The sequence below is a fragment of the Lynx canadensis genome, chromosome B3 (genome assembly GCF_007474595.2).
Source record: "Lynx canadensis isolate LIC74 chromosome B3, mLynCan4.pri.v2, whole genome shotgun sequence".
Taxonomy (NCBI): domain Eukaryota; kingdom Metazoa; phylum Chordata; class Mammalia; order Carnivora; family Felidae; genus Lynx; species Lynx canadensis.
Genome location: NC_044308.2, coordinates 31,849,751 through 31,863,574, shown reverse-complemented (window position 1 = coordinate 31,863,574; position 13,824 = coordinate 31,849,751). Strand labels below are relative to the sequence as shown.

Below are 13,824 nucleotides of genomic sequence, written 5' to 3'. Positions count from 1 at the left end.
TACATTGTAAACAGCACATTTATTGGTGGTTTGCAAACCTCTGGTAAAAAGCACAGAACAGCAGGGCTCTCCAACATGCTGCCCTGGGCCCCAGCCCGTCAAGCATGCAAGACAGAGCTGGTGGATTAGTCAAGACGTCTTCAGGAGCAGGGCCGGCGGCGGAACAGGCCCCAAGCTTTTCCATCCCCACCACCCAGCAGCCTGGGCCTAGGCTGCAACCAGGAAGGCAGGCCCAGCCCAACCCCCAAATCCCCGCCATGCAGTGACCTCTTGATGGCTGCCTTCCTTCTCCCCGACTCCACGTCTCTGATCCCCACTCTGGAGCTGGACCTGAGCCACATGCTTTGCTCCTTCACACTGGGACCAAACCAGTTATGGTCAAACTGTTTCTATGGGCCCTGCCTCTCCACTCAGGTAGCCAGCAGAGCGAAGCAGGCCTGGCTCTCTTGTCATCACACTGTGTACTCAGCTCGGGGCTGGGCACTCAGCAGGGGACCAGGACGGGCAAAGGCTTGTTCAGAAAACCACTGTAGGTGAGCAAGGCAGGGCAGCCTGACTTAGTCTCTCCCAGAGTCTGGTGTCTGCCAGCCTCCATTCATTGGCTCCTGGCTGGGGCTGAAACTTCTCAAGGCTTCAACAATCCAAGGTACAGCACCGGTGCCTCCTCCTCCCAGATGCCCCCCCTGGCTTGATGCCAGACTTGGGGCTGGGCTATGGACAGTCAGCCAAGGCTGCTACTTCAGGGCTCTGAGGACAGCCTCCAGCTTCATGGCCACGGCCAGGTCGCCCTTCACCTTTAGCCGCCCACTCATGTAGGCCCCCAGGGGCCGCAGCTCCCTGCACAGAAGGGCCCGCAGGTCTGCTTCAGCCATCTCCACCACCACATCAGGGATGCCGTCAGGCACCCCGTGTCCTACCCTCCCGTGCCCTGTGCAGGGAAAGAAAACGGAGTATTAGTAGAGGGACAACTATGCAGCAGGGGGAAGACGGGGTTAGCATGTCCCACTGGGGGGAGTGGAAAGTAGTAAAGTGTGCGGGTTCTAAGTGTGTGTGACCACTCAGGGCTTTAGCTTCTAAACTGGTGAAATAGGGATGCTGATCATCCCGAAATCAGAGGTTTGTGGCGAGAAGTAGCTGAGCTCACACGCCGCAATGCTCAGCAGAGAGCCTCATGTGCAGTGGGCCTGCACTGTGTGTGGGGCTCTTGGTGTAGGAAGCTCGGCTGTCTAGGTTGTCCCGCTGACCAGGACAGGGCAGGGAGACAAAGGCCCGGATAATCGCCGTCTGCGCATGGTGTCTGAGCCCCCGACTAAACTGTTGGCAGGAGCAGGGGGCAATTTAAAAAAGGACCACCGGGGTGGGAGGTGGGTGTGAAGGAGAGGGCGGGGAAGGCGGTGGCACCTGTAGTGAGGTCGAGGAAGTAGATGCTCTGGGTCCCGCTGGGCAGGAGGACGTTGAACTGGTAGCAGGCCCCGACCTGGCTGACCAGGGCCTCCGACAGGAAGGGCTGCAGGGCCGTCAGCAGCCCCTCGGCCACAGGCTGCTTCGGGCTGGGCCCGGCGCCGCCGTGAGGGGCAGGCAGCTCGACTTCGCTCACCATCTCCAAGGTGTCCGCTGGGCGTGGCCAACAGGGTTGGGGAAGGAGGCAGAGAGAAGAAAGTCAGTGTGCTGCCAAGGTCGGGACCAGTGTCACCTCTGTACCTCTCGTGGCAGTTTCCTCTTATATGCCCTTCAGGCCTGAGTTCAGCTTCCTCCTCTAAGAAGTAGCCCTTACGTTTTCAGCCTTAATCCCCAGAGCCTGTTTCTCAGCTACTCCAGCCCTGAAAGTCAAATTCTTTCCCAGGTGCGGTCACTTCCTGCCACAGAGGCTCCCGAAGGCCTCTACACACTCAGGTCCCTGGGCTCTTCTTGCTGCTTAGCTCGGTCCGCTTCACCAGCAGGGCTGGCTGAGCAGCTGGGCAGGGGTGCACTGCACACAGGTGCCAAACTCCGTAAGGGAACAAGCAGCCAAGCCGCGCCTGGGCAGGACACCAAGCTGAGAGCCTGGCTGAGCGCCGCCCAGTTCCTCCCCCGGGGCTCCTCACCTGGCCCTGGGGGTGGGGCACCTCCTGCCCCCGAGGACAGGCCTCCTCCCAGGAAGTGGAGGGCCAGCTGCTGGAGGGTGCTGTCTAGGCTGGACCCCGCTGGGCTGTCCTGGGGTGGCTGGAGCACAGCCTCCACTGCCAGTTCCACTCGGTCCACCTCCAGCCCCCAGGCCCTGGTCACATCGTTGATTTCCAGCTGGAAAAAAGTGTGGGCAGAAATGGAATTAAATCAACAAGCCTTTCTGGGAGCACCTTTTTTTTTGGCCCGGAGGCCCCCACAGCCTCCGGGGACAACTCCCTATGGGCCAAGCTCCTCCAGGGGACACAGGCTGAGAGCCGTTACAACCCAGCAGTGTGCAGCTGGTGGTAAGCAACCTGGAGAGGGCCTGAAGCCCTGGAGGTCCAGGGAGGGAGCATGGGTGCTGGTTGGAGGGGAGTCAAACCGGTGAAAGGGCCTAAGGGAAAGGAGGGCTGCAATGTTATGATTTGTAAGAAATATACATTTGATCATTTAAATCATCAAAATATTTCTATACATTTGGCCTGTTCCTGGCTCACAGCTCCTACAACCCTGGGAATTGCCTGTGAGAAAAGTGATAAAGGTGTCTTTGGTTCTGATAGCAAAGGTGATTTTGGACCCCACCCAAAGGTGGGGGCTGGCTGCCAGGAGGACCAACTATGTGACTGGAGAAATTGGAACTTTCAGTCCTCAGAAGCCTCCATAAAATCCCCAAGAGGACTGGGTTCCAGAGCTCCCAGGCTGGTGAACACCAGGAGGGTGGTAAGAATGGTGTGTCTGGGGAGGCCGTGGAAGCTCCATGCCCCTTCCCCAGACCTCACTCCGTGTATCTCTTTGGCTGTTGATTCATATATCTTATCGTATCTTTTAATAAACTGGCAAACATTAAGTGTTTCCCAGAGTTCTGGGAGCCGCTCTAGCAGAAGAACCCAGGAAGGTCACTGGAACCTCCAGTCTGTATCTGGTTGGTCATAAGCACTGTAATGGCCTGGGGCTTATGACTGGCATCTTTAGTGGGGAGTGGGGGGGCAGTCTTGTGGGACTGAGCCCTCAACCCATGGGGTGTGATGATGCTGTCTCCCAGTAGATAGTGTCAGAATTGAGCTGAATTCTTGGACATTCTACTGGTGTCTAAAAATTGCTTGGTGTTGTGTGGGTTCCCCCACATTGGAAATGGGTCCGGGAACCCCAAAAGGACTCTTCCAGGCAATGGGAACAGGATGTACAAAAGCCCAGACTGGAGAACCTGGAATGTGTGAGGAAGTGTGAGTAACCATAGGTGCATTAGGCTGGACCATCAGGTGTGGGCTGGGAGACTGGAGATAGCTGAGGGCTCAGGGTGGATTGCTCCGGTTCACTTGGATTTATTCTGACACGCAAGGAGCCCCAGAGAGGAGTTTAGCAGGGAGGCCATAGACTTGCTTGTTGGGAAGATCCTCCTGGCTGCTGTGTGGACACTGGATTGAAGGGGGCTGAAGGTGGAGGCATGGAGTCCAGGTAAGACATTGTTTCAAATTGCAGGCAGAAGCGATTCGGATCTGCTGTCAGGCAGAGATGTGGCTGTGCAGCCAAGGTACACAGAGGACAGAGCACAACTCTGGAAACTATATAAAGCTACAGCAAGACACTAGAGAAACAACCAGTAAGCTTGGTGGCTGCCTGGATGTGCAATGAGGGAAGGCAGTGAGGAGTCAGATTTCTGGTGTGGGCTCCCGTGTGGATCGTGAGTGTAGGTGTTCACCTAGACAGCAAGCACAGAGGGAGACACAGATTTGGAGGTGGCTAGGGGAGGGATGATAACTATGGAAGAGCCAAGTGTCCAACAGGGGATAAACTGGGGATAAATAGGGTCCCGGGCACAGGAGTAGGGCTAGAGCAGAGGATTGTAAATAGTGTCCAGAGGTAGCACAAAGCCCGGGTGGACGAGCTCTCCCAGGCCGTCCCAGACAAGAGGAGGCCAACGCCAGAAACTTGGAAACTGAAGGGCAGGAGAACAAGGAGTAACGCAGTGAGCTGGAAGCAAGGAGGACAAGCAGACTGTGGAATAGTGGAAGCCAAGGGAAGCAGAGGGTCTGAGAGTGAGAGGAGGAGGGTCCACAGAGTGAAAGGCTACTGCCAGGTGAAGCGAGCATAGGACTGAGAAACTCCCCAGAGCTAGCAGAAGGGGCTGTCTCTTTTAGGGGCCTGGAGGAAGCCTAAACTGAGGACCGGCTGCTGAAGGGCAGGGGAGAGGCAGGTGGGAGCCAGTAAGGGCTGGGGTGGTGGATGAGCCTTTGCCCACACAGAAAGGGGAGGAGGGAGGACTAGCGGAGGCAGGAGCTGAGCCCTGGGCCCAGAGCACTGCCCTGGCAGGGCGGAGTCTCTGAGGAAGCTGGCAGTGAAGCAGGGAAAATAGCACCTATGAAGAGGAGGTAGAAGGGGTGACGCTGGAGGTGCTGAAAGGGCTCTTGTCCTGGAGCATCTGCCCCTCCCCGCCCCCGGCCCCAGGAGCAAGAGGCGAGGCTGTGGCAGAGGGACAAGGGGTGGGTGGGCGGTGAAGGGGAAGCAATCGGCCTGCAGGAAGAGTGAGCAAGCAGCTAAGGGAGGGCCTGGCAAGGGACAGTGGGGAGCGTGCACCCCTCCAGGGGAGAAGTAGGCAAAAAGGCGAGTGGGAATGAGACATTTATGCCTGACCCAGGGCTTTGGGGAGGCATGCTGGGTTTCTCGGGATTTCGTTTTAACCACAGGCCCTGACCCTACTCTACCAGGCGCCAACTCAGTCCGGGCAACAGGCCCTAAATGACTAACATCCTGGTGTGGGACTGACTCCCCCAAACTGCCTCTCTTTGGCTTTGTTGCACAACATGCCTGGCTTTCTGGCTTCTTCCCCTACCCTGCTCCTGACAGCAATGACTGAGATCAGTTTTCTCCTCTGAAAAGCACGTTAAAATGGCATGTGGTTTCATAAATAAAAATTGTTATCAATTGTAGAAGATGGAGGTGTGGGGGGTGAGAGGGCAGGTGATCTGGCTCTAGGCCAGCTCTGCCCTTGACTGTGACTCTTAGAAGGCATCTCAAATAGTTTCTGAGCCCTGGGCGCCTGGGTGGCCCAGTCACTTAAGCGTCTGACTTTGGCTCAGGTCATGATCTCGGGGTCTGTGAGTTCAAGCCGCACATTGGGCTCTGTGCTGACAGCTCAGAGCCTGCAGCCTGCTTCGGTTTCTGTGTCTTCCCTCTCTCTGTCCCTCCCATGCTCATGCTCTCTCTCTCTCAAAAATTAACATCAAAAAAAAAAAAAAAAAGTTTCTGAGCCTTTAGTTTCCTCCCTCCAAAATGAAACAGTAATAATAGGCCCTCTCGCAGCAAAATGTAAAGCAGAGCTATGCTTGGGCAGGCAAAGGGGCTTGTAAACTAGAAAATGCCCTGCATGTGACAGCTGCGGTCACCATCACAGTAGGATTTCCTGAGGAGTTTCACTCACGTGGTTGATTCACTTCCTGAAGGGACTGGCATTACCCCACCCCTCCTGTCCTCTCACCCCAAGTCCCCGGGGTAAAACAGAGCCAAGGGGAACAAGGGGAAACCTCATCCACGGTCCACCGGGACACGGGACAAAGCACAAGGTAAGCATGGGGAGCAGGGGACGTGCTGCCACATGTGTATTCACTTCCACCCCATCTTGCCATAGAAGGGACATGAGGGGAATTCTGGTATAGATAATTACTCACACATGGAGAAGAGGCAGGAAAAAGGTCCCCAGGTCCCGACGTCCCTTTGTTCTGTCCTGAACAAGGAACACAAGGCCCCCAAAATGCACATGCTGCACACGAGCACAGAAGTCCCCAGAAGGTGACTGGCAGGAGGCCTGCTCCTTTCACCTTCCCGCCTGCCTGTGAGGCGCAGTGTGGTCATGGCAGTGCCCGCAGGGCACGGCACGGTAAAACCCCAGCAGTGAGGCAGGACCCAGGAATCTCTGGCAGGCCACTCCCCTCCAGGGCCCCTTTGCCTCTTTAAGATGGGCTCGCCCAAGACCACTCTGGTCTGCACCCGTCTTCTGTTCCTCAACTCACAGTCCCACCCAGACCACCGGCTCTTCAAAAGTTAGGACATATGGTAAACTGAGGCCCAGAGCGATCTGGTGCTTTGCTCAAAGTGCCCTGGCAGGCAGAGCCAGGCCCATGTGCCCACCACTGACCTCTACCCTGTGAGAGCTGCCTACCAGGAGCTGGTCGCTGATCTTGAGCTTCTCCATCTGGATCTCCCGCAGAGGCCTCTTGAGCAGGGCCTTGGTCATGGCATTCTGGGCTGTCATGCGCGTGGCTGCGTTCAGGTCCTTCACAGTCATCACAGATAGTACCGGGTCCCAGATGCGGAACTGGACGTCGGCCCCCACAGACAGCACAGCCCCATCCTTAGAGGCCAACTATTGGGGGAGGACGTGAGACAGGGGACACTCAAAGGGCTAGGGCTGCAGGCAGGTCAGGCCCACTGAGACCACCCAGCTTGACCCACCCGCGTGGGACCTAGCTCCTGAAGGGGAAAATCATGTCCCCAAGTGCATGGTGTTAGGTACACGAAGCAAGGATATCCTTCCAACCTCCATCCTCGACTTTCTGGTCACTCCCCCGACCCCACCCCTGATGGCTACTCATACACCAAGGTGCCGCTCCCACAATACATTCTGCACAAGCCCCCACTCCCTCTGTCCAGGGGAGCCGAGAAGCCCCTCACCTTGCAGGGAGGGACATTGAAAGCTCGTGTCCTCAAGTCCACCCGCTGAAAGGAGTCAATGAAGGGCAGGAGCAGAACCATGCCAGGCCCTTGAGGGGTGCGGATCCTGCCCAGTCGAAACACTATCATCCGCTCATAGGTGGGCACAATCTGTTCACGAGAACGAGGGAAAGGGGTGAAAATGCTGAGTGTAGGCAGGCAACAACGTCCGGCAGGGTCCCTCCCTCGCCTCTCTCTTCCCTTGCTTTGGCTGGTGTCAGTTATCCTTAGATCTTTTTAGAAGAGAAAACCAAGGCTCTGAGAGGTTAAATGCCTTACTCAAAAATCTCAGAGCCCCCGAGTGAAACAGGCAGGATTTGGATGTAGTTCTGAATGACTCCAACCCCAAGCAAAGGGCTTTCCCAATTTCAGAAGTAAATATGTCCAAACTGAGAAATGAAGGCCCAGAGAGGCAAAGTGACATGCCCAAGGTCACACAGTAGTTGTTTCAGTGGCAGTTTTAGGACCAGGATTTAGGACCTTCTAAGGCTTCCTTCCAGACCACACCAAACCCAAAGGCTTTCCAGAAAAGTTGACTATTATTGCCTAGGGTCACACAAAGAGCAAGGCCTTCCTGGGCTTCCACCTTCACTGCAGCTCTCAGATGTGATCCTTAACTATAGTTCATCTTTTTTCCCTCTACACGAGCCCTGTTGAGAACCAGGCCTGAATTCCTACTACTCATTACCTGCTGGGCCAAGTTGAGTGTTTTTCATTTCAGATTTTAGCCTGACCCAAAGAAAGGAACGTATGGCAAAGATATCTGTGTGTACCATAAAGCCAGTGTCCAGACCCCAGGACTTGGGAAACTGGGAAGGCTTGTTGACCATTTACTGGCGCCCAGTATGTCTTTGGGCAAGTCTGAGCCTCACTTTCCTCATCTGAAAGATGCAAATGAACCATCCTTGACTAGCCCATTTCATCGAGGTGTGATAATGTAATATTTAGAGGAAGTGGACAGAGGATGGGGAATTCATCTAACAACGCCAAAGGTTTCAGTGCAGCCCAACCACCCTGAGGGTAACCCGGCCAGCCTTACCTTCAAGGCAAACCAGCCGGAAACAGGGAAGGTAATCAGCAGCAGCAAGAACCCCAGGAAACTGATGAGGCCATGGCAGAGGTAGGAAGGCCAGCTCTGGGGCGCATCTGGGGACAAGAGAGCAGAGGCGGTCAAGGAACGCCAACTGGTTCTGGCAGGATAGCGGCAGGCTGAATGAACTTGGTCAAGGGCACCTTTTGCCCACCTCCAACCACCCCCCCTTCACCTGCTCTTTCCTTTTCAGGGCTCTCCATTGCCTAATACTCCAGTATCTTTAACCAGATGCTAGTTAAGGATGTTCCCTCCTCCCACACATCAGAACTAATCTGTCTGAGTCCCGCTCCCACAAGGCCTAGTCTCTGCTAGGCAACAGCCATTAGATGTGAGAAGCCATCCATGTGACGCTCTCCTCTCTGGGTATCTGGACCAATTCCCTTGTCCGATATAGCCTTCCATCCATGTATAGCACAGAGCCAGGGGCACCTGGGCATCTGTACACACTGTGCTGGGTTGAACTGAATGCTGGTGGTATAAAACATTCCTCCTCTACCATCAGCCCCAGAAGCGTGCTTTCAGGGCCTCCTTTTGCAGATAATACCTTAGCCTAAAGGGATAAAGCATTAATGGCTCAACAGAAGCCATGGATGACAGGGAAGATGTTCTCTCTTCTCAGGCTCACCATGCACCCCCTTTAATGCCCTAAGGACTACTGAATGCTTCACTTGAAGCAGCTTCAGATGGGGTGTGGGAACTAGGAAGATAGGCTCATCTGAGACAGAGGCCCTGGCCCCTGGAGAACCAAGAGCCCAGAATGAAAAGTGGAGCTGAGAAAGCCCCAGAATCTAGGATGATTATCCTCTGCTCTCCTTCCCATGCCAAGGCTGGACAAGAGGCAGACAGGAGCCTCTGCTCAGACCTCCCAGGAACACCATGTCCTCTGGGCTCTCCAGGCCCCAGGATACTGCCTGGCTCTGACCCCTGTGGCTACTGCAGGAAAGAAACCCTGGGATAGGGTCAGCTATCATTACAGGAGGGTTCGGTTTTCAGACTGAGGCATGTGGGATCTGACCCTGGGCGGGCTAAGGGAAACACTCAAGGCTCTGGAGCAAAAGAGGACCAAAGCTGACACAACAGGCAGCTGAAGGCCTGCCTTTTTCTCCTGTCGCTATCCATCAGGAAACAGGTAGATGCTTAAGCTCAGGGCATCCAGAAGTAGTCACTGGGATGAAGATTCTGCCATTTCTCTGCCACCAAGTGCCCTTAGTGAGCTGGTGACCTCCTATGCCTAGACCCCGGGTTCTTTCTGGTCAAAATGGGGATTTGAAATCCCTTCCCAGGCTTAAAGGGCTGATAAGAGCCGAGAGGAGAAATCAGGGGGTGAGGCCTGTTAGAAAATAAGACGGCTCCGGGGCAACAGCCCAGCAGCCCTACGTGGGGGGCGGAGGAGCGCTAGCATCCCAACGCCCGGTCCAGGCCCTTCTCCACATCGTGGCCACTCTGTGCCTCCTCTTAGGGTGCGAGGGCACCAGACCGGCTGACTCCAGAGGGTGCCGGCCGGTCCCCGCCCCGGGTCCGCTGTGCTGGGCGGCCACTCACCGGCCCCCGGCCCCACGCCGCCCCGCTCCGGGGACAAGCAGCCCTTCTGCGAGCCCAGGAAGCCGAAGCTCGACTGCTGGAAACGGTCAAAGTCCCCCAAGGGCAGCGCCCGATACCCGGACCTGCCGAGCATGGCTCCTGACTGGGGCACGCCCCGCGCCCCCGCGCGGTGCCCGGCTAGCGCAGCCGGCCGCTCCCCAAGCCCGCCCCCGGCAGGCCGCCGCTTCCGGTTTCACGGGCCGCGACGCAGGAGGAGGCGGCTAGCTCGGCCGCGTTCCCGCCGTCGCACAGCGCCCCCTGCGCCGGGAGGACCGAACCCGCTGGAGCCCTGCCTCTCCGCTCTCGCCCGGCCTTGGAAAAGGAGCCGGAAGGCAAGGTGAACTCTGTGAGTGGGTTTTCAGAAGCCGAAGTTTAAAACTCCAGAATCAAGGAAATGCTACCAGCCTTCTCAGCACTCCCGCTGCAAACTCACATACTGAGGTGGCGGTGCGTGTGGGTGTGGGGGTGTCTTATCTAGAATTAGGGTTTCTTAAGGGTCTGGTGAGCAAATTATTCCTCCTTGTGTCCCCACAGCCCAGCAAGCAGTGCTCGGCACAGAATGGATCTCAGACTTGTTGAATGAAGCCGTAACCAGCTTGTTGTGGTCCAGGTGTGGCAGGAGGGCCTGAACTTTGGCACAAAAAGAGAAATTTCATGTGCAGACCTCAGGGAGTACAGCAGAGTGAGGAAGAAGGGGAGAGCATAAACCATCCTGGGGCAGGCCCTCCAGAGAGAGCATCACAGAGGTCCAGAAATGGCACACCCCTTGATCCAGAGGTAACTTGCCACTCCATGGCTCAAGAAAATCCAAATGCAAATGGTGAATTTACTCTGAGAAGCACTGATTTTCAACTTGGTGTTGGGGCGGGGTGTCTTTCAAAGTGAGCAAAGAGGGGGCTCAGTTGAGTAAGCATCCGGCTTCAGCTCAGGTCATGATCTTGAGGTTCATGGGTTCCGGCCCCACACTGGGCTCTGCGCTGACAGCTCAGAGCCCAGAGACTGCTTCAGATTCTGTGCATGTGTCTCCCTGGGCCCCTCCCCCACTCACACTCTGTCTCTCTCTCTCTCTCTCTCTCTGAAAAATAAATAAACATTAAAAAAAAGAGTAAGCAAAAAAAATAATACAACTTTCTTTGTCTCAGCCACATGCCAGTCCTGCCTCCTCAGGCCCTTCACACCCCAGCCATAGCCATGTCCCTTCTGCAGATGCTGCTTCACCATCTTTGGCTTGTCCTAGTTTGATGGCCTGGTTCTAAAGCCCTGGTGGGTACTGATCAGGCTGAAGGTTAGGGTAGGCCCCTGAGGCCTCTCACATAGTCCCTAGGAAGTTGGGTCTCCCCGCCATTCCGTTTCCGCCACGCACCCCAGATGATAAGCTTTACAAGAGCAAGATCCTATCACCATCCCTAGTCTGCTCCAAGCTGGAACTGAGCACAGAATTGTACACAGCAGGTGGCACAGTGGTTGGGATGGTTTGATGTTTGAAAGCCAGGGCCCTTGACCCAGTGAGGAGTTGTGCTTTCTCCCCTCACCAGCTGGGAGCTGGCACGCTTCTCCTTTGGCCAAGAGCTGATTTGCTCTCTCCTCGCTGTCTTCATATCTGCTCACCAGCTCTCCCCCTTGCCAGCCTGCCACCACTGCCTCAGACTCACCAGCCTTTCCAACTGCCACCCAAGGCATCATCCTGTCCCCCCTCATCTCCACTCAGTGTCCTCCCAGTGTCTCTAACTCAGATCCCTCCTTTGCATCCCACAGCCTTTGTCCTAGATCAGGCCACCTGTCCCGGTTGTCAGAGTGCCCGTCCCAGCATCCATGTTGGGTCATGTTCCTGGGTTCTAAACTCACTCTCTTGTTGCTCACAGAACTGGTCCATCTCCTTGGCTCTGATGCTGCCCATGCTGCCCATTTAAGAGGGGTCCCCTCTTAAATCTTAACATGACTCAAACAGGCTCTCCTGTGTCAAACCTCCATGCCTTTGCACGTGCTGTTCAAGTGTTCCCCCAGCCCCTAAGTCCTGGCGACCACCCACCCTCCTTCCCCGTTCCTTCAAGTGCCCGCCGAGTATCTCCTTTCCAGCCAGTCCCACTAGTGTATGAAAACCTCTGTTTGGGTAACTGCTCTTCCACTAGACCTGGGGTTCTCCCGAAGCTGGGCCACCTGTGGCTCATCTCTGTCTCCACCCCTTGGCCCTCCCTCAAAGCCGAGGGAGGGCGCTGCCTCCTTTCCAGCTCAGATCTGCTACATTCCCTTACCCCCAGGTCAGCCAACCGTCTTCTCCTCTCCTCCTCCATCCGTCCTCCGGCTCTGGGCGTGTCTTCAAATCCCCCAAGTCGGCCTCTCCGCCCCTAGAGCCGCCCCTCCGCCCCTAGAACCGCCCCTCCGCTCTGTCTCACTTCCTCTCGGGAGGCGGGTTCTCAGCGGGCGCCGCCCCTTACGGATAGACTCGGACGGGTACGGGAGACTTGGCCCTCTGGCGCCTGCTTCTCGTTCCGCTTCTCTTCCCGCCCCTCAAGCTCAAAACCCAGAATCGAAACTGTGCTGTGATCCATGCAGCGGGAGCCTGAACTCGCCCAATCTCCGGGTCCCCAGCAAGACCCCGCACTGCCCCCCACACCCACCATGCCTCCCCCGGAGTCCGTCTCCGAAGACCACCAGCCCAGCCCCAGCCACAGCCCCACGGAGGTACTACTGGGTTTGGGGAGATGGGGTTTAGGCTTTGTTGATTTGGTCAGTTGCGGGGAGAGGTGGGAAGGGAGAGGGCAACTTGGCCAAGCACCTCAAAGAGTGACACAGAGAGAAAAGCAGGCACTGGGTCCTGACCCTCTTGGCTGGGGTAGGGGTAAGTGAGACCAGGATGAGTTAGGGGAACCTCTCCAGGCTGTGATTCTCCAGGAGCAGGGGGCAAAATGACCACGCTGGCGCTTTGCCTCCTAAGCTCCTGCCTCAGATGAAGGTCCACAGGTTAGGGAGAATGGCAGGAGCAGCCCTACTGCGCAGGCCTCTGGAGCCAGGAACATGTCCCAGGTGTGGGAAAACCAAAACCCAAGTTCCCAGATCAGAAAGTGGGAAACTGGCCCGGATGAGAGAAGTGTCTTGGCTAAGGCCTCACAGCTCCTGTGGTGGTTTCTCCGCTAGGATACCTCCAGGATCCTTTTCTTGGAACACCCCTCGAGCACAGCCCCCGTCCACAAGGTCCTCCTCCTGGAAGCTTGCCTCAGTCTTCTCCCGGACAAATGCCCCAGCTCCCCTCCTCCCCCAAAGGAGCTACTTACATCACTTGCTCTATGTTCTTCCAGGCCCTTTGGCTCCCTTTCATGAAAGCATCTTCTTGCGGTAACTTTTATTATTTGCATTATTAAAACTAGGAGTAATACTACTTAATTATGAACACTCCTCACGTGCCAGGTACTGTTTTAAGCACTTTTTTTTTTTTTTTTTTTTTTTGTGTAAAATATCCATAACATAAAATTTACCATGTTTTTAAGGATTTATTTTTTTTTAACTTTTTAAATGTTTATTTTTGAGAGAGAGAGAGCAGGGGAAGGGCAGAGAGAGAGAGGGAGACACGGAATCCAAAGCAGGCTCCAGGCTCTGAGCTGTCAGCACAGAGCCCGATGCAGGGCTTAAACTCACAAACTGCGAGATCATGACCTGAGCCGAAGTCGGATGCTTAACGACTGAGCCACCCAGGCGCCCCTTAAGGATTTTATTTTTGTGAGTAATCTCTACACCTGACGTGGGGGTTGAATTTACAACCCTGAGATCAAGAGTTACATGCTCCAGCAACCGAGCCAGCCAGCTGCTCCAAAAATTTAACCATTTTTAAGTGTACCTTTCAGTGGTATTAAGTATATTCACAATGTTGTGTTACTATCACCACCCTCTATTTCCAGAATTCTTTCATCACCCCCAACAGAAACTGTACTCTTTAAGCAATAGCTCCTTATTGCCCCCTTTTCCCAGTTCCTGGTAACCACCAATCTACTTTCTGTTGCTATGACTTTGCCTAATTTAGAAAGTGGAACCATGCAATATTTGTCCCTTTGTGTTTGGCTTACTTGGCTTAGCGTAATGTCTTCAAGGTTCTCATCGCATGTATGAGAATTTTCTTCCTTTTTATTTTATTTAATTTTTAAGATTTTATATTTAAGCAACTTCTACACCGAGCATGGGGCTCAAACTCACAACCCTAGGATCAAGAGTCACATGCTCTACCAACTGAGCCAGCCAGGCACCCCCTTCCTTCCTTTTTAAAGCTGAATAATATTCCATTGCACATGTAGACACTTTTGTTTATC

At 55.0% G+C, this 13,824-nt stretch overlaps 2 protein-coding genes across 15 annotated transcripts in view; one reads left to right on the top strand and one right to left on the bottom strand.

The window, feature by feature from the left end:
* STOML1 (stomatin like 1) lies at positions 1 to 11,839 on the bottom strand. Of its 2 annotated transcripts, none has more exons than XM_030317747.1 (7): positions 11,779 to 11,839; positions 7,892 to 7,998; positions 6,814 to 6,963; positions 6,302 to 6,505; positions 2,085 to 2,280; positions 1,402 to 1,614; positions 1 to 928 (listed from the first exon to the last, which is right to left on the bottom strand). In XM_030317747.1, the coding sequence occupies exons 3-7, from the start codon at positions 6,940 to 6,942 to the stop codon at positions 735 to 737; spliced, it is 936 nt and encodes a 311-aa protein (XP_030173607.1). In that variant the 5' UTR covers positions 6,943 to 6,963; positions 7,892 to 7,998; positions 11,779 to 11,839; the 3' UTR covers positions 1 to 734. The 2 variants fall into 2 exon arrangements, with proteins under 2 accessions (XP_030173607.1, XP_030173606.1); XM_030317746.1 differs by lacking the exon at positions 11,779 to 11,839 and adding an exon at positions 9,488 to 9,655.
* PML (PML nuclear body scaffold) overlaps positions 5,350 to 13,824 on the top strand; it is a 45,544-nt gene continuing 37,069 nt past the window's right edge. For 5 of the 13 annotated variants that reach the window (XM_030317736.1, XM_030317740.1, XM_030317738.1 and 2 more), the window contains exon 1: positions 11,953 to 12,208. In XM_030317736.1, coding sequence (XP_030173596.1) covers positions 12,074 to 12,208 — 135 coding nt within the window. In that variant the 5' untranslated portion in view covers positions 11,953 to 12,073. Of the gene's footprint in view, positions 5,706 to 10,060; positions 10,304 to 11,946; positions 12,209 to 13,824 lie in introns of those variants that run through there. The other 8 variants (XM_030317744.1, XM_030317743.1, XM_030317732.1 and 5 more) reach the window with 5 other exon arrangements.

Excerpts from the sequence above, each read along its gene's own strand:
- STOML1 (XM_030317746.1), bottom strand. The coding sequence starts at position 9,620 with ATGCTCGGCAGGTCCGGGTATCGGGCGCTGCCCTTGGGGGACTTTGAC. Across the intron at positions 6,964-7,891 it reads CCGGCTGGTTTGCCTTGAAG|ATTGTGCCCACCTATGAGCG; the intron begins GTAAGGCTGGCC and ends TCTCGTGAACAG. Across the intron at positions 2,281-6,301 it reads AGATCAGCGACCAGCTCCTG|CTGGAAATCAACGATGTGAC; the intron begins GTAGGCAGCTCT and ends ACTTTTTTCCAG.